Genomic DNA, 17,660 nt, shown 5'->3' with positions numbered 1-17,660 from the left:
GAAAGTGAAGTCGCTCAGTCATGTCCGACTCTTAGCGACCCCATGGACTGCAGCCTACCAGGCTCCTCCATCCATGAGATTTTCCAGGCAAGAGTACTGGAGTGGGGTGCCATTGCCTTCTCCATACTAGTGTGTGAGATGAGTGCAACTGTGTGGTAGATAGAGCATTCTTTGGCAGTACCTTTCTTTGGGATTGGAATGAAAACTGACCTTTTCCAGTCCTGTGGCCACTGCTGAGTTTTCCACATTTGCTGGCATATTGAGTGCAGCATTTTCACAGCATCATCTTTCAGGATTTGAAATAGCTCAACTGGAATTCCATCACCTCCACTAGCTTTGATAATAGTGATGCTTCTTAAGGGCCACTTGACTTCACATTCCAGGATGTCTGGCTCTAAGTGAGTGATCACACCATTGTGATTATCTGGGTCGTGAAGATCTTTCTTGTACAGTTCTTCTGTATATTCTTGCCACCTCTTCTTAATATCTTCTGCTTCTCTTAGGTCCCTACCATTTCTGTCCTTTATCGAGCCCATCTTTGCATGAAATGTTCCCTTGGTGTCTCTAATTTTCTTGAAGAGATCTCTAGTCTTTCCCATTCTATTGTTTTCATCTATTTCTTTGCACTGATCGCTGAGGAAGGCTTTCTTATCTCTCCTTGCTATTCTTTGGAACTCTGCATTCAAATGGGTATATCTTTCCTTTTCTCCTTTTCTCATGGTAACTTTATGTTTAATCATTTGAGGAATGGCCAGATGGAGATCATGTTCTTTTCCATTCTTTTTTGGCTGCACTCGGTCTTCATTGTGGTATGCAAGTTGGGCTCTTCATTGAGGCATGTGCACTTCTGTAGTTGAGGCCTGTGAGCTCAGTAGAAGTGTTGCTGCATGTGGAATCTTCATTCCCTGAGCGGAGATTGGACCCTGGTCCCCTGCATTGGAAGGCAGATTCTTAACCACTGGGCCACTAGAAACATCCTAGTACTTCTTTTTTAAGTACTTCTTGATTTTTTTAAATTTATTTTATTTGTTTATTTTTGGTTGCTGCCTGTGGGATTTCTCTAGTTGCAGCACGTGGTGTCTACTCTTCATTGCAGTGCACGGGCTTCCAATTGTGGTGGCTTCTCTTGTTGCAGAGCATGCGCTTGAGTAGTTGCCGAGTGTGGGCTCTAGAGCACAGGGCCTCAGTAGTTGTGTTGTGTGGGCTTAGTTGCTCCATGGCACGTGGAATCTTCTGGGACCAGGGATAGAACCCGTGTTCCCTGTGTTGGCCGGAAGATTCTAATCCGCTGTACTACCATGTTCTTTTAATTAATGTAAAAATTATACCTGCTCTTTGGAAGATATTTTAAAATACAGAAAAATTTTAGGATAAACCACTTAATTACCATTCATTCCACTGCTCAGAGAATACCCTTGTAGGATACTTATCTGTGCACATTGTTTTTAATGGAACCACACTTGTCATAATATTTTAGCTCATATTATAAATATTTTCTCATATCAATAAATATGTGCATCAATGAGATTCAAAATTCTTTTAGTCTAGGAACGCTTTCTGTAAGAGACCATTTTCCAAAAGCCCAATGGGTAATCATTCTATAATCAGTGGAAAATTCTTAAAGAGATGGGAATACCAGACCATCTTACCTTCCTCCTAAGAAACCTGTATGCAGGTCAAGAAACAACAGAACTGGACATGGAACAACAGGCTGGTTCCAAATTGAGAAAGGAGTACATCACGGCTGTATATTGTCACCCTGCTTATTTAACTTATATGGAGAGTACATCATGTGAAATCCTGGGCTGGATGAAGCACAGGCTGTAATCAAGATTTCTGGGAGAAATATCAATAACCTCAGCTATGCAGATGACACAACCCATATGGCAGAAAGCAAAGAAGAACTGAAAAGCCTCCTGATAAAGGTGAAAGAGGAGAGTGAAAAAGCTGGCTTGACACTCAACATTCAAAGAAAATTAAAAGATCACGGCATCCGGTCCCATCACTTCATGGCAAATGAATGGGGTAACAATGGAAACAGTGACAGACTTTATTTTCTTGGGCTCCAAAATCATTGTGGATGGTGACTACAGCCTTGAAATTAAAAGATGCTTGCTCCTTGGAAGAAAAGCTATGACAAACCTAGACAGCATATTAAAAAGCAGAGACATAATTTTGCAGACAAAGGTCCGTCTAGTCAAAGCTATGGTTTTTCCAGTAGTCATGTATGGATGTGATAGTTGGACTATAAAGACAGCTAAGCACCGAAGAATTGATGCTTTGGAATGGTGGTGTTGGAGAACACTCTTGAGAGTCCCTTGGACTGAAGGAGATCAAACCAGTCAATCCTAAAGGAAATCAACCCTGAATTTTCATTGGAAGGACTGATGCTGAAGCTGAAGCTCCAATACTTTGGCTTCCTGATACAAAGAGCTGACATATTGGAAAAGACCCTGATGCTGGGAAAGATTGAAGGCAGGAGGAGAAGGGGGATGACAGAGAATGAGATGGTTGGATGGCATCACCGACTCCATGGACGTGAATTCCAGTGAGCTCCAGGAAATGGTGAAGGACAGGGAAGCCTAGCATGCTGCAGTCCATGGGGTCACCGAGTCAGACACGACTGAGTGACTGAACAAGAATTATTGGGCCTGCCAGGTGTCAAGCATCCCTAGCCTCCCAATGCCTGCTCTCTAGATGCTTCAGGTATTGCACAGTGTAGGGGAACCACCTCATTGCCCTAGGCCCCTATTGAAGGACACTCAGCTTGCTCTTCATTTTTCATTGTTATTCAATATTATAAACATACATCTGTATGTACCTTTATCATCTTAAGAGAAATTTCTAGAAGTAGGATATTGGGGTTAGAGAGACCAACCTCGGGCTTGGGCCTATTTAAGGTACTGGGAGACGGGGGAGAGGTAAATGATCTGCTACCTGTTCTTCAAAAACTCAGTCAGCTTCAGAAAATGAGATTTAGGAAAAGGAAAAGAAGATTTCAATAAACCCCATTCTGTCCAGCAGTTTCTCTTTAGGAATTCATTCTGTGCATATCTGTTGCATCATTTAAAAGCTAATAAATGTACAGCATTAGGGAATTGAGTAAATATATCTTCAAATAAAAGAAAGCAAGGTATAAAACATTGTTTTTTATACTGTTTGTAGATTTATAAAAATATGGTCATACAATTGAATATATAGATACACACTGACCACTAGAGTAGCCCATTAAGGCTACTGAGCACTTGAAATATGGCAGTTCCAAACTGAGATGTGCTGTGCGTGTAAGATGCACATTGGACTTTGAAGGCTTAGTATCAGAAAAAAAAGTATGTAAAACATTTCAGTAACAATTTTTATATTGATAACATGTTGAAATGATAACTTTAAAATCCATTACATTAGGGACTTCCCTGGTGGTCGCTAGCAAAGTAATGCTCAAAATTATCCAAGTGAGGCTTCAACAGTACATGAACTGAAAACTTCCAAATATTCAAGCTAGATTTAGAGAAGGCAGAGGAACCAGCGATCAAATTGCCAACTTCTGTGGGATCATAGAAAAAGCAAGAGAGTTCCAGAAAAACATATACTTCTGCTTTATTGACTATGCCAAAGCCTTTGACTGTGTGGATCACAACAAACTATGGAAAATTCTGAAAGAGATGGCAATACCAGACCACCTTACCTGCCTCCTGAGAAATCTGTATGCAGGTCAAGAAGCAACAGTTAGAACTGGACATGGAACAATGGACTGGTTCCAAACTGGAAAGGAGTATGTCAAGGCTGTATATTGTCACCCTGCTTATATAACATATGCAGAGTACATCATGTGAAATGCCAGACTGGATGAAGCACAAGCTGGAATCAAGATTGCTAGGAAAAATATCAGTAACCTCAGATACACAAATGACACCACCCTTATGGCCGAAAGTGAAGAGTAAGTAAAGAGCCTCTTGATGAAAATGAAAGAGGAGAGTGAAAAAGCTGGCTTAATACTCAACATTCAAAAAACAAAGATCATGGCATCCAGTCCCATCACTTCATGGCAAATAAATGGAGTAACAATGGAAACAGTGACAGACTTTATTTTCTTGGGCTCCAAAATCACTGCAGATGGTGACTGCAACCATGAAATTAAAAGACGCTTGGTCCTTGGAAGAAAAGCTATGACAAACCTTGCTGCTGCTGCTGCTAAGTCGCTTCAGTCATGTCCAACTCTGTGCGACCCCAGAGACGGCAGCCCACCTGTCCCTGGGGTTCTCAAAGCAAGAACACTGGAGTGGGTTGCCATTTCCTTCTCCAATGCATCAAAGTGAAAAGTGAAAGTGAAGTCGCTCAGTCGTGTCCGACTCTTAGCGACCCCATGGACTGCAGCCTACCAGGCTCCTCCATCCATGTGATTTTCCAGGCAGGAGTACTGGAGTGGGGTGCCATTGCCTTCTCCGAAGACAAACCTTGAGAGCTTATTAAAAAGCGGAGACATTACTTTGTGGACAAAGGTCCATCTAGTCAAAACTATGGTTTTTCCAGTAGTCATGTATGGATGTGAGAGTTGGACCATAACAAAATCTGAGTGTGAAGAACTGATGCCTTGAACTGTGGTGCTGGAGAACACTCTTGAGAGTCCCTTGGACTGCAAGGAGATCAAACCAGTCAATCCTAAAGGAAATCAACCCTGAATATTTATTGAAGAACTGATGCTGAAGTGGAAGCTCCAATACTTCGGCTACCTCATGAGAAGAACTGACTCATTGGAAAAGACCCTGATATTGGGAAAGATGGAAGGCAGGCAGAGAAGGTGATGACAGAGGATGAGATAGTTGGAAGGCATCACTGACTCAATGGACATGAGTTTGAGCAGGCTCTGGGAGATGGTGATGGACAGGGAAGCCTGGCGTGCTGCAGTCCATGGGGTCACAAAGAGTTGAACATGGCTGAGTGACTGAACTGACTGACTGGTGGTCCCTGTGCCTGGGACTCCACAATCCCAATGTGTAGGGGTGATAGGTTTGGTCCCTGGTTGGGGACCTGGATCCTACATGCCATGGCTGAAGATCCTCCATGCCACAGCAAAGATCCAAGATCCCACATGCTCCAATTGAGAGCTTACATAATCAAATAAATAAATAAAAACATTAAAAGTTCTCAAGCTGAAATTAAAAACAATATATTAGGTTAAATAAAATATTAAAGTTTCATCTGTTTCTTGTTACTTTTAAAAATTTGCCTACTAGAAAATTTTAAATTACCTACGTGTCTCCCATTTTGTTTCTATTGCCTAGGACTGTTTAGACTAAACTCTGGAAGAATACACAACACATTCACTATAGTGACTGGGGAAGGGTCCTGAAGATTTGTCTGGGGTTCATGATCTACTTTTGTCACATCCCCGCCCTCCTCATCCCTCTCAGATGGGACTGGGGCCTTCTCATTCCCTTCTTCCATGTTTCTCCTGGCCTGCCCCAGCCCCCAATGCCAGGCTCTCCTTTCTGCCACCCTCCTCCCACCCCTGCTACTGCTCCTTGGCCTGAAGGATTGGAGCTGTATGGGAAGGGGCTCAAGGCTGCAGTGCCAGCATTCTTGAGCTGTGACTTGATAAGCTGGAGGCCACTTCTTCCCTGGAGAGATGGGGTGCAAAAACAGCTTACTCCCCACTAGTTTTTGACTGCAGCCTTCCCACCACAGTCAAGGACAGTGAGCTCACTAGCAGGTAATCAGATAATTAGAAGATGCTCAGTTAAAACCAGTGACAAATTCAGCCCTCCTGATCAAAGAAACACCAATTAAACATTGGCACCAAATTAGCCAAACCATCAATAGGCATTCCATAACTGGGTTCGGAGATTGCTGACACCCTCCTTTGTCCTCACTGCCAAAACTCACGACTAGACCAATCATTAGAGCCTCCTCTGGAGCTGCCGGCAAAAACTGGGCAGCTTGGGATCACATCTAACCGGGGACCCCCGGAAACACTGGCTAGTTATGTGTCGGCCCCCACCGCGGGTCCACTTCCAGCACTGGGGACTCCCCGTGGGAATTACCCTTGGGGCCGCCCCAGGAGCTGCCAGTCGCGGGGTCAGGGAAGCTGGGAGAGTAGATGTGTCTAGGGTGAATCTCAACTCTACCATCTGCACAATCATGTGACCTTGAACGAGTTAATGAACTTCTCTACGCCTCATCGTCTCTGTCGGTAAAGTGGAAAGGCGAACACACACCGCACTGCACAGCTGTATTCCGCAGATTCCTGGAATGGAGGCTATCATGATGCCAGCCGGTACATGTAAGTGATGTTAAACGGTGGGGTCCCTCTGAGGCTACTCTAGGGAGTTTTTGCATCTCCTGAGGCCCTCTTTGCTGGAGGGGTGGGTAGCTCCAAACCACATACTGAGAATCGGAATTTGAGAAGCACGGCTCCTTGAACCCTGGCTGGGAGGGAGTGCCAGGGTTAATTCCTTGATTCCTCTACCCGACTCAAAGCCTGGAACTGGGTGAGGCCGGGCTGGTCCAGCCTCCGCGCCTTCCAACATAGTAGCCCCGCCCTCTGTCCCGCCTCTCTTCTTTACTGCGCCCCCATTGGTGGCGTCCGGCGGCGCGGCCGCTGTTATTTTTCGAATATATAAGAAGGTGGAGGTGGCAGCCTCTGCTAGAGGCTTCCTGGGCTGGTAGCCTGTCCCCGTGTCCCTCCTCCCTTCCCCACCCTCCCCACTTCCCTCTCCTCTCTCGCTCCTGCCCCTTTGCTCTTCCTCCCTCCCTTCCCTTCCACCCCGGGCCGGCTCCCTACCTCGTCCAGGCCAGCTGTGCCCGGCGTCTGTTGGTCGCCCTACGCCAGGCCCGCCCGCCCCACCGCGATGGAGCTGCCCCAGCCGGAGTCCGTGGCAGGCTCGGCTCTCAGTCCGGCCGGCATGCGCGGTGGCGCCCAGCGTCCTGGCCACCTCCCGGGCCTCGGGCTGGGGGCTCATGGCCTCCTGGGGTCCCCGGAGCGCGCGGCCGCTTCCTCTCCGGTCACCACCCTCACCCAGACTATGCACCACCTCGCTGGGCTCGGCAGGTAGGGGGCCCCAGGGATGCTCGGTGTAGGGTGGGAGGCCCGCACTAGGTTTTGGTCCCAGGCCTCTCTGGAACCCGGCATGGGTGCCAAACGGAGAGGCATCCCAGACACAGCCTGCTTCAAGGCTCAGGACCGAGCTGTGCTGCTCACACCCTCCAGGTGACTTGTTCTTGGCTGCCACATTCTCTGGAGACCCTCTTCCCCACCTCCACCATGCTGCCTCCCTAATCTTGGCTCAAATCTCCACCATTTTGCCCCAGGCAGGGGATCCTGAGCCTGGACGGGGAATTTGAGGGTGGTCCTGTTCCCTCTACCCTCAGTTCTTTCCTGGGGTAAAGGGGTTAAACACTGGTCCTGTTCCCTGAGCAAGTTTGCAGCTCCAGGCTGGGTTGTCCTTGAAGCAATAAAGGCCAAAGGCTTGGCCATTCCTCCAGAAAGGCTTGTGGGTGGGTAGGGACCTTTAGAGTTTAGGGGATGGCCCTCTAGGGCTGTCTGCTGCCCCACCATTCCTCAGGATGGTTCCAGCCCAACTCCTTGCTCTTGCTCTGGGTTCACCTTCCCTGCACCCAGGAGAACCTTTAATCAATCAACAAAGAGAAGACATTAGGGCTTCTGTAGAAGGCCTGAGAAGAGGGTAGATCCTTGATGCCATCACCTCCTTTAGACAGTGCAGTGACTGGAAGGGCACTTCAGAGGTTGGGGGGAGTGGGTGGTGGTGTTGGTGGGAACATGGGCCAGCCAACCCTTGAGCCCCACATTTACCTTTCTCCTTCCCTGGGTCCCTGCTCCCTTCCCAGCGAGACCCCAAAGAGTCAGGTAGGCAGCCTGCTCACATGCCTATCCCTGTCCCGTCGGGCGTCTGAATCCTCCCTGTCGTCTGAGTCCTCTGAATCTTCTGATGCAGGTGAGGCCCAGGGGTGCCAGGGGAGTTTGGGGGGCTACCTGAGCCTCCCTACTTCCCTGCTGATCAGACTAACATCCTCACCACAACCTGATGGGACCCCGGCAGCCTCCCCCTGCCCACTTCTGGTGGGGCATGCCACAGCCGGCATAGACTGGCTGAGCAATGGGTGCTGGGTGGGGTCCTCCAAGGGAGATGAAATCTTACTATTTAAAACTAGGCACCGAAGTCCTAAACCACAGCCCCACCTGGGAGGCAATTAGGCTGAAAATCTGTCATTTTATAACATTCACTTGCCTTCGGCTTTAACTTTCATTAAAAGCTGTAATCTTTTCTAGAACAAATTATTTTAAATCAGTTCAAGAAAAATGCTTAGCAGAATTTTGGTTTAAAGCCTAAACTTTAGGCTTTAAAGTTTCCATAGTAATAGGCAATTCCAGCAAGAATAGTAAATAGGGAATGGAGCCCTGTGTAACTTGGCCATGTGTCAGCCCTTGGGGTCTATGGGTGGATTTTGTTTCAGTTTTTAATGTATCAAGACCTAAGATAAAAACGGGTTTTCCCCCCTTCTCTGAATAGTGTTGGGACATGGTAGGGAAAAGTGTGCAGGAAATGCCACCACTTTCAAACCAAGGCACTCTGTCTCTCAGGTCTGTGCATGGACTCTCCCAGCCCTATGGACCCCAACATGGCAGAGCAGACGTGAGTAGAGAAGAGGGACCACACGGTCAAGGAGGGGAACCTGCCCTTGAGAATCTTAGTTCCACCCTAAACTCACTAGGGGAGCTTGGGAGAGCAAACAGACCTCCCTAAACCCTTGTATAGGGGCACTAATTGACCTTTCCATGTCCCGGCATTCTGCTTGTCTCAGGGAAGGGTCTACTATCGTGGGAGCAGCTTAGAATGGGTTCAGGACAGTAGCCACAGGGAGCCTCTTGTGGGAATACAGGACTGTATGTGCCCTTTCTGCCTATGCACATATTTTTCTTTCCTGTGAATTATCAAAATTTTAAAATATGGTCCAACTAATTCAAAGTTTTTAATTTACTCTAGGCCAAACAAAACAGTTGCTGCAAGCTGGTTTGGCCCTTGGCCCTCCTATCAGTCACCACTGGTTTCAGTGACATTTCATCCGCTGGCCAACCCTTGGACCAGGCCCTTTGTGAAGGAGAGTGGAGAAGTTGAGGGGCTCTGCTCAACACAGTTCTCTGCTTCTTGGTTGTGGGGCAGGAGTAGTACCTTCCAGAGCACAGCTGTTCCCATCCAGCTGTTCAGGCCCCAGAAGGGAGAGCAGACGTTACTGGGAACAACGGGCAAACCCGGCCTGGGCTGAGCGACTGTGGATTTGGGTTTAGGGCGGTGGCTGTCTTTCCTCCCACTGCCTTTGATCAGACTGGGCTGGGCTGCAGGTTTGTTCATAAACAGGAAATGGGGAGAGCATTGGGTGGTGGTGTGGGGACTGCAGGTTGGGTTTTGATGATAACACAGAGCTGAACCTGCTTTACCCCTAGGGCCCAGGTGCAGACTGAAAACCAAGCCAATTAAATTGGTCATCCTGGTGCCAGGTTGGCTGCATACAGCCACCCTGCCCCACCTGGGTGAGGGGTGGGGGGGCTATCCTCCTGACACTTTAGCCCTCAGTTTCCCACCACCAACACTGCACCTGCCTTAACAGTTACACAGAAAGAGGTGTGTGTGTGTGTGTACACAGAGACACACAAAAGCCCTGCCTGGCAGGTGGTCTCTGGTAACATAGCTAGGCTCAGAAGGAACATCTGTTGGAATTCTTTGCCTGCTGGTCTCTTCTAAGGCAGGAGGAGGGGTTGGAACAGAGGCTGGGTTCTAAAATTCCACAGGAGGGAGGAGAGGTTATGACCTTGGACATTTGTCACTAGGGGGTCTGACATGGCAGACCGGGGCTGATCCAGGGGCACACTGAACCAGTCCCCTGTCCTGGAGGAGCCAGGACTATCCCACACAAGGGGAGGGAAGCCCTGCCTTGCTGGTATCCAGGCCCTGCAGACACCCACATGTTCAGGACAAGGCCTGTCATGGGATGGATGGATGCCTTTCCTGGCAGCCATATGGCCCTGCTGAGGTGATTTGCATACAGGTGGAAGGCCTGTGGGCAGGCTGGTGAGACCGTTGCCTTGGTAACTCCTCAGCTACCCCAAGACCTACCCCAGCTGTCTCTGTCACTGCCATTCTTCAGGCTTCTTCCATTCAGGGCAGCTTTTAAAATCCCAGGCTGCCTCTTATCTCCCTCTTCCCCTATACCTGGGCCCATGATAGGTGCTGCATTCTTCCTACCTCCTCTTTCCCCTGGCCTGAGCTCTGGCTCCCCTGGGCCTTGTGGACTGAGGACCCAAGGCTGGGGATAGGCAATGGGCTGTGAGGAGACCTAGGTTGAATGGGACCCTTCTCTGTCCTAGGTTTGAACAGGCCATCCAGGCAGCCAGCCGAGTTATTCAAAAGTAAGTGCTCTGGCCTTCGTTGCACAGGCTCCCTGCCCCGTGTGGGTGGAATAGGCCCCAGGATGTACAGGGCTCTGTGGTGGAGGGGCACCCTGCATGTTCTCTGGCACAGCCTGACTCTCCAGCCCTGAGGTGTCCCTGTTTCCTTCTGCAGTGAGCAGTTTGCCATCCGACGTTTCCAGTCCTTGCCGGTGAGTGTCCTCTGAGGCCCATTGAGAGACTTGGGCCTACTGGCTAGGATTATAGAGGGCAGGAGGGACCTGGATTGATTCTCGGAAGGTCGACTTGAAGCAGTTGGGTGTCCCTTGTCTGGCTATGGGAGATGGGGCTTTGGAGGTGGACAGGGGATCTGGGGGAGTTGGAGCAGAGATGGGAGAAGGTATGGCCTGGGCTGGCACTAGGGGAATGGAGCCTTCTGTACCTACTGCCCTCCTGGCTCTCTAGGGGAGGCTTCTGGGCCACAGTCCTGTGCTACGGAACATCACCAACTCCCAAGCGTCTGGCACCTGGAGGAAGACTGAGGCGTGTGACCAAGCTGCCCACGGCTCTGGGGAGGACAAAGAGAATGTATGTTTCCAGAAGGCCAGAATCGAAGCACTTCAGGGAGAGAGGGGGGCTTGCTGGAGCGGTTTTCTGGCATTTGATCATGCATCCCTCTGTATTGCCCACAGGATGGATTTGTCTTCAAGATGCCAGGGAAACTCAAACATCCCAGCCACTCCCGTGCTCTTGGGGAGTGGGCCAGCCGCAGAGAAGCCTTTGCCCAGAGGCCAAGCTCGGCTCCCGACCTGATGGTATACCAGGAGAGCTGACCCCTGCAGGGCAGGCATGCGCGGAGGGCAGGTGCCTGTGAAGGCAGCCTGGGAAACTTGGGGGTGATCCTGAGCCCTGAGGCAGTGGGAACCTTATTTCTCAGAAGGTTAGGGTGGAGACTTGTCTCGGGCCCCATGTTGAGTCTCCTCTGTCTGTTTGTCACCCATGCAGTGTCTCACCCCTGAGCGGAAGATGGAAGTCGAGGAACTGATCCCCCTGGCCCGATGCCAGTTCTCCGTGACCCCCTCCACAGGGGCTGTTGAGGAAGACGATGGATTCGTGGATATCCTGGAGACGGACTTAAAGGTAAACAGCCTTGCCTTGTCAGGCCCCCTACCTCTCCCTTCCTGAGATCTCCCGAAAGAGGTAAGCTCTGAGCTCCTACAGCAAGACTATGACCTCATTTCAATGTCAGAAGAACTGGAGGTAACTGAGTCACAGCCTGACCTCTGGCCAATCAGAGAAGAGGAAGTGGCTGGTGCTGCAGTGGAGGGTGGATGGGCAGGGCAAAGGGAAGCCTGGTCTTCCTGTATTGCCATGCTTCTCATATCTATGCTAAAGTCCCTCTGGCGAGTGGGGCCCCGCAGTTTCCTGGTCCTGGGGGCTGTCCTGTGTGGCAGTATGAGCAGGGTCACCAAGGGCTGCTGGCCTGGAATTTTGCTGGGAGAACTGGGAAAACCGCCCTGGAGGACTTGGGGCCTTAGGTGTTGGACCTGTGCCTGCGAGTGTGACCATACCCTTGCTGATCTGGCCTCAGGAAAATGATGTAGTCCCCCCAGGCATGGAGAGCCTCATTAGTGCCCCACTGGTCAAGACCTCAGAAAAGGAAGAGGAACAGGTGAGCCCCTGGAGAGGCCCCTCAAAACTTGGGAATGGTGGAGCCCTACCCTCTGAGTGAGACTGGGATGGAAAGCAGGGGCTAGGAATGCTGACCCCAGACCTGCTACCTCTGCCAGGACCTCATCATGTACAGCAAGTGCCAGCGGCTCTTCCGCTCTCCGTCCATGCCCTGCGGTGTGATCCGGCCCATCCTCAAGAGGCTGGAGCGCCCGCAGGACCGGGATCTGCCTGTACAGAACAAGCGGAAAAGGAGCGTGACTCCTCCAGAGGAGGAACTGCAGGAAGCTGAGGAACCCGTGAGTACCCCCGTCCTGGGCTGGGACTAGGCTGGACTGCCACCCTCCAAGTCCACCCTGTAAGCCCGTCTCAGCTGGGTTTGTAGAGGGGGGCAGGGTGCAAGGAAGGGGGATGCTAACCAGACAGGGCACTGAGGGACAGCCTCACCCCTGACCCTGGCTGCCACTTGCCTCACAGAAAGCCCGCATTCTCCGCTCAAAGTCTCTGTGTCATGATGAGATTGAGAATATCCTGGACAGTGACCACCGAGAACTGATCGGGGATTACTCCAAGGTACCAGCAGTGGGACCCTCAGGAGGCTCGGGCCTTTACTATGTGGCCCCTGAGCCCAGCGACTGCTTCAGTGACTCCCACTCTCCCAGAAGCCCCTCATTTTGTCCTTTGCATCTTATCCTGTAGTCTCACCCAGACTCCTCTCTCTGGCTCTCTTTGATCTCCTATCTCAAATCTGTCCAGGGCATCAGTGGTATCTCCACCTTGGAAAAGATTTCCATCTTGCCGGGGGCCTCCTGGGGCCTGCTTGGCAAAGCATGGGGGCAGGAGGCATGGAGGGTTCATATTCTCTGCTCCCCATCTTCATTTCCCCTTGGAAGGCTGTTTTCTGGGGATCAGACCCTAGAGGCACCTTGGTTGCTATGGGAACCAGACCTTAATTTGAAGTCAAAGCAGATAATTCCCTGGTGGTCCAGTGTCTAAGACTCCACGCTGCCAATGCAGGGGGCCCAGGTTGGATCCCTGGTCAGGAAACTAGATCCCGCGTGGCACAACTTAGCGTTCACGTGCTGCAAAAAATCCCACATGCAGCAGTGAAGATCAAAGATCCCATGCAACTAAGACTGGATGCAGCCAAATAAAACAAATAAATATTAAAAAAAGGGAAAGTCAAGCAAGTTTGGCTTTCAGACTTGAGGAAAAACTCATTTTTCTCAGGTTCCTAGTTTTGCCAATGTCACTCTCTCTCACCTTCCCTTCAGGCCTTCCTCCTACAGACTGTGGATGGAAAGCACCAAGACCTCAAGTACATCTCACCAGAAACGGTATGCAGGGATGAGTTATTTTTCAGTGCCTTTGGGACTTCTGTTTGCTTGTTAACCTCCCCTGGAGTCAGGCTACAAGCACTGGGTCAGCCCCCTGCCTGCCAGCCTGAACCACTGGGACCCACCTCTGCGGCCTCCTGCAGGTGGTGGCTCTGCTGACAGGCAAGTTCAGCCACATCGTGGAGAAGTTTGTGATTGTTGACTGCAGATACCCCTATGAGTATGAAGGCGGGCACATCAAGGTGAGGCAGGGTGACGGGAGAGGCCCTGAAGACTCATCCAGTTCTGTCCTTCCTCTGCCCAGAGGATGCACTCTCTCATGGGGTAGGATCTGCCCTTCAAGAGGTGGAGTCACTCATCTGAAAGATGGGGACCGCACAGGGCAGGGTCAGCCACGCACAGCTGCGGCCTGACCCCTGGCTTCTCTGGCAGACTGCTGTGAACCTGCCTCTGGAACGGGATGCCGAGACCTTCCTGCTACAGAGCCCCATCACACCCTGCAGCCTGGATAAGAGAATCATCCTCATTTTCCACTGTGAATTTTCATCTGAGCGGGGCCCCCGCATGTGAGTCCTGGCTCCGCCCAGCCAGCTAGTGCTGCTCCTTACCTTCCCTGCTTAGGCTTTCGGGTGCTGGAACCATCCAGTGGCCAAGAGGCGTGAGCCCGGCCCTGGCCCCTCCTTGATCTGGGCCTCTTATCTCACCTTGGAGCTTGGAGCAGACCGTATCCCTGCTTCCCTGTGCATGGCACTGTCCTCCTGTCTCCTCTCATCCTTTCCGTCAGGCCTCCCATCTTCCCTCTGTCCATTGCCGCCATCTCCACAAAACCTTATTCTAACTCTCCAGCAGTGTCCTTAAAATCCAAAGGCCCTGTCCCAGTCCTCAGTGATGCTGGCCCTTCCAGGGTTCGATTGTTCTTTCCTCTCTCCATCTCCTCACCCAGCCTTGTCCAGACCTTCTGACTCTTACCTCTTGAACTTGGTTCACTTGTCTCCCTTCTGCCTCCACTTTCCTGGCCCAGAAGAAATGTCTCGGACAGAGATTGTGTAACTGTCTTCTGAACACAGAGCCCCTTTGATTTGCCTTTTTCTGTCTCCCCAACCTCTTGTGAACCCAGTTAGCCAGACTGAACTAAAAGTGTTCTTGTGGCTGACATTCCTGCACTCAAGCCTTCTGTGGTTCCCAGAGGAGTGGCTGCGTGGAGCAGGTCCCCTGATACATCCCACTGTACAACCAGCTCTCACCCCACACCCCTACTGGTCGCAGGTGCCGTTTCATCAGGGAACGAGACAGAGCCTCCAACGACTACCCCAGCCTCTACTATCCTGAGATGTATATCCTCAAAGGCGGCTACAAGGACTTCTTCCCACAGCACCCGGTACCACGGGTTGGGGTGGCCATAGCATCCGTGGGAGGTTTGGGCTACAGGGAAAGGGGTTGACCAGGCAGTAGCCCTCGGATAAGGGAGGATAGAGTCCTCTCTGAAGTTGCCCAGGTCCCCATGTTGATTGCCCCATCCCATCCTGCCCTAGACCTTCTGTGAGCCTCAAGACTACCGGCCCATGAACCATGAGGACTTCAAGGATGAAATGAAGACCTTCCGCCTCAAGACACGCAGCTGGGCTGGCGAGCGGAGCCGGCGAGAGCTTTGCAGCCGCCTGCAGGACCAGTGAAGGGCCAGCAACTGTCCCACCCGCCTTCCTTGCTTTGTGCGGCCTGGGCATCAGCCGCCCTGTGGCCTCCGGGGCTGAGGGTCTGCTGTCCAGGGAAAAGATGGTGAGGACGTCCTGTCTGCCTGCACCAGCCCTGATCCTCTGTCTCACTCCAGTCATGTTCCGTATCCTGGTGACACCCCCATCCTCACTCCAGGAGAGCCCAGCCTGCTGACTAAGTGAAATTGGATTAAGTCTAGCTCAAAGGAAGTATTTGTGTCTAACAGGAGCCTTTTTGGTGTCTTTTTCTTCCTTGTTTGGGTTAACCCTTTGTCTTGCTGTATTCAGAAAAGCCTCTTTTTTCCTAAGAGCTTTGTTTATATGTATGTGGCTGAGAGAAAGCTCCAGCCTCCTAGAAGGAGCCACCGCTACCCTCGGAGTTAGCACCATGTCCCAGGTGCTAACATACTCCTAAGTGTGTGTGCCAAACTCCCTTCTCCTTCCCGTCTCTTCATGTGAACATCTCCAGCACAGGCACGAGCTCTTCCTCTTTCCTGTTTCAGTGTTATTTGTATGTTTGATCTCTTTTTTTTTTCCATCTCAGGATAGTTACAGGCTAAGGTTTAGGTTTTCCCTGTCCAGTTGTTAAAGATACAAACATTCATAACCCACTTGGCCCTGGCTTCTGTGGCTCGGAAAGGGATGTTATTATCCATGGAGGCCCCTAGGTGAGGGTTAAGGCCTGCATCCTGAGCCCACTGGAAACCTAGCCCTCACTGCTGTGAACCCTGGGGGCTGAACCCACGTCAGAACTTGCTGCTGTCTCGTCACAGATGGACAGATGGACAAATGGAAGTGTGGATGGATAGTGGGTGCATGGATGGCCATAGACCCACAATGCCTTGTCCACAAACCACTGAACTGAGGCATTTCAGTGAGTGTGACTGCCTGCAGCAGGAGTATACATGTGCCTGTCTGTGTGAACAAAATCTTTACACTTTTAAGATTTGGAGATATTCAAAAGGAAATTTTATGAAAGCAGCTAAACTAAGGCCAGCCACTTCTGGATTCTGAATCTTGGGAAATGGGCAGGGCTTCTTGAAGGCTCTGCTGAGTCATCTAGAAGGGTCTTGGTTCAATAAAGCACTGAGCAAGCTGAGTAAGTAGCATTGTGTCCTGTGGAGCCCTTAATAAGACTATGGCAGACCCTGATGGTGGAATACAGCAGAGGCAAGTCTCCGGATTGGGGCTGGAAGACTCCTGGGGAGGTGGCCTCATACCCTCTTCCCAAGTCTTGCCAAGATTTTGGATTCAGCCTCCCTGTTCCCCTCATCTGGCTTCTCAAGCACTTCTGGGGTCCATCTTCCTAAACTAGCTCTCCATTCCTAAATTCTGCACCAAGAAGGCAAGAATGATGTCATCAAGTCTGTTCTCTAGAACTGTCAGTGGCTCACCATTGCCTTCAGAAACTTAAAAGTCTCAGCCTTTAGGACCTAGACCCTCTGCTGCCTCATTCCTCACCTCTCGCTGAATTAAATCCCCCATAGTTGCTCTTCACATTTTCTTGTCCTTGCATCTGCAATATGCTCAGGAATGCTCTCCTCAAGCTGCTATTTCTCTTAAGATTCAATTTCAAATGTTAATGCCTCCCAGAAGCCTCCCTGCTCTATTAGGGAAATGACTTTCATTATCCCCAGCACTCAGCAAAGGTTCCACCACTTAGGAGGTGCCAGGGTCAAGGTAAAAGAGTAGGAAAGGGCCGATCTGGGAGAACCAGAAATCTGGATGTGTCAGGAAATCCCCTTGGAATACCACAGCAAATTACTCTCTCCCACACCAGCCCAAATATGAGCTATGATGGTAGGGGCTCCTTTGCAAATGTACAACTAAGACACTGCCTGATACAGAGTGCTCACACAACATGTCAAGTGTCATTCCCACTTCTTGTTAAAGTTCTACCTTGCTGTGATTATTCGCTCCATTCTGCAGGTGGGAAAACAGGCTGTTTCTTGCCAGAGCAATAAGAAGAGACTTGAGAGTCCTAGGCTGAGTCTAAACTTGTCCCCCCGATCCCAAGTTTCTTAAGCTCCTTGGTCTTCAGTCTTGGTCTTGAGCCTGCTGCAAGGGCACAATAGGTAGGAGGGATGATATTGGAGGGGTGGGGGTGGGGGCTGGGCTTCTACTCAAGAAGTGTAGTCCAGAAGCCCCCTCCACTGAGCAGGCGGCTGGCACCAAGCCAGCCTTATCTGGGTGACGGGATTTGCCCCAGAAAAGGGAAAATACTTGTGCAGACCCCTGAGAAAGAGGAAGAAGTAGAGGGAGAGGAGAGAGAGAGCCCTGGCACAGTTCTGAGATTTGCCTGTACCACCCTGAATGCTCAAGTGGTCTGGTTTTATGAGGAGGAAGGCCCCTGGATACTCAAAGGGCACTCACCTGCCCCAGGTCACACAGCACATACAAGCAGAGTAGATATTCCAGCTGCCCAGGACTCTCACTCTTCACCTTCCCACCTCTGCAAGAGATAAGAAGGTGGGGCTAGGCTGCCTAGCTTCTGCTCTAAGAGTCCTCTTACCACCCTGGCTATGTGGATCAGATCAC

The 17,660-nt window shown here is 50.6% G+C and overlaps 1 protein-coding gene across 7 annotated transcripts; it reads left to right on the top strand.

The window, feature by feature from the left end:
* Positions 1 to 6,633: 6,633 nt before the first annotated feature.
* CDC25B (cell division cycle 25B) lies at positions 6,634 to 16,221 on the top strand. 7 transcript variants are annotated; one of them, XM_019971919.2, is made up of 16 exons: positions 6,635 to 7,048; positions 7,846 to 7,952; positions 8,600 to 8,651; positions 10,382 to 10,423; positions 10,578 to 10,614; positions 10,868 to 10,990; positions 11,095 to 11,217; positions 11,408 to 11,542; positions 11,994 to 12,074; positions 12,193 to 12,372; positions 12,551 to 12,646; positions 13,348 to 13,410; positions 13,554 to 13,652; positions 13,843 to 13,976; positions 14,677 to 14,788; positions 14,943 to 16,221. In XM_019971919.2, the coding sequence occupies exons 1-16, from the start codon at positions 6,849 to 6,851 to the stop codon at positions 15,081 to 15,083; spliced, it is 1,725 nt and encodes a 574-aa protein (XP_019827478.1). In that variant the 5' UTR covers positions 6,635 to 6,848; the 3' UTR covers positions 15,084 to 16,221. The 7 variants fall into 7 exon arrangements, with proteins under 7 accessions (XP_070657267.1, XP_070657269.1, XP_019827478.1 ...); XM_070801169.1 differs by having other exon boundaries at positions 6,973 to 7,048; positions 7,846 to 7,864; XM_070801166.1 differs by lacking the exon at positions 12,551 to 12,646 and having other exon boundaries at positions 6,634 to 7,048.
* The last annotated feature ends 1,439 nt before the right edge of the window (positions 16,222 to 17,660 follow it).

This window comes from Bos indicus, chromosome 13 (assembly GCF_029378745.1).
Source record: "Bos indicus isolate NIAB-ARS_2022 breed Sahiwal x Tharparkar chromosome 13, NIAB-ARS_B.indTharparkar_mat_pri_1.0, whole genome shotgun sequence".
Classification (NCBI taxonomy): Eukaryota; Metazoa; Chordata; class Mammalia; order Artiodactyla; family Bovidae; genus Bos; species Bos indicus.
This window is presented reverse-complemented; position numbering and strand designations above follow the sequence as displayed.

Bases quoted from the DNA above. Each gene is read 5' to 3' on its own strand.
- CDC25B (XM_019971919.2), top strand. From the start codon at position 6,849: ATGGAGCTGCCCCAGCCGGAGTCCGTGGCAGGCTCGGCTCTCAGTCCG. The intron at 11,543-11,993 runs GTAAACAGCCTT...ATCTGGCCTCAG, and splicing joins TCCTGGAGACGGACTTAAAG to GAAAATGATGTAGTCCCCCC. The intron at 14,789-14,942 runs GTACCACGGGTT...ATCCTGCCCTAG, and splicing joins ACTTCTTCCCACAGCACCCG to ACCTTCTGTGAGCCTCAAGA.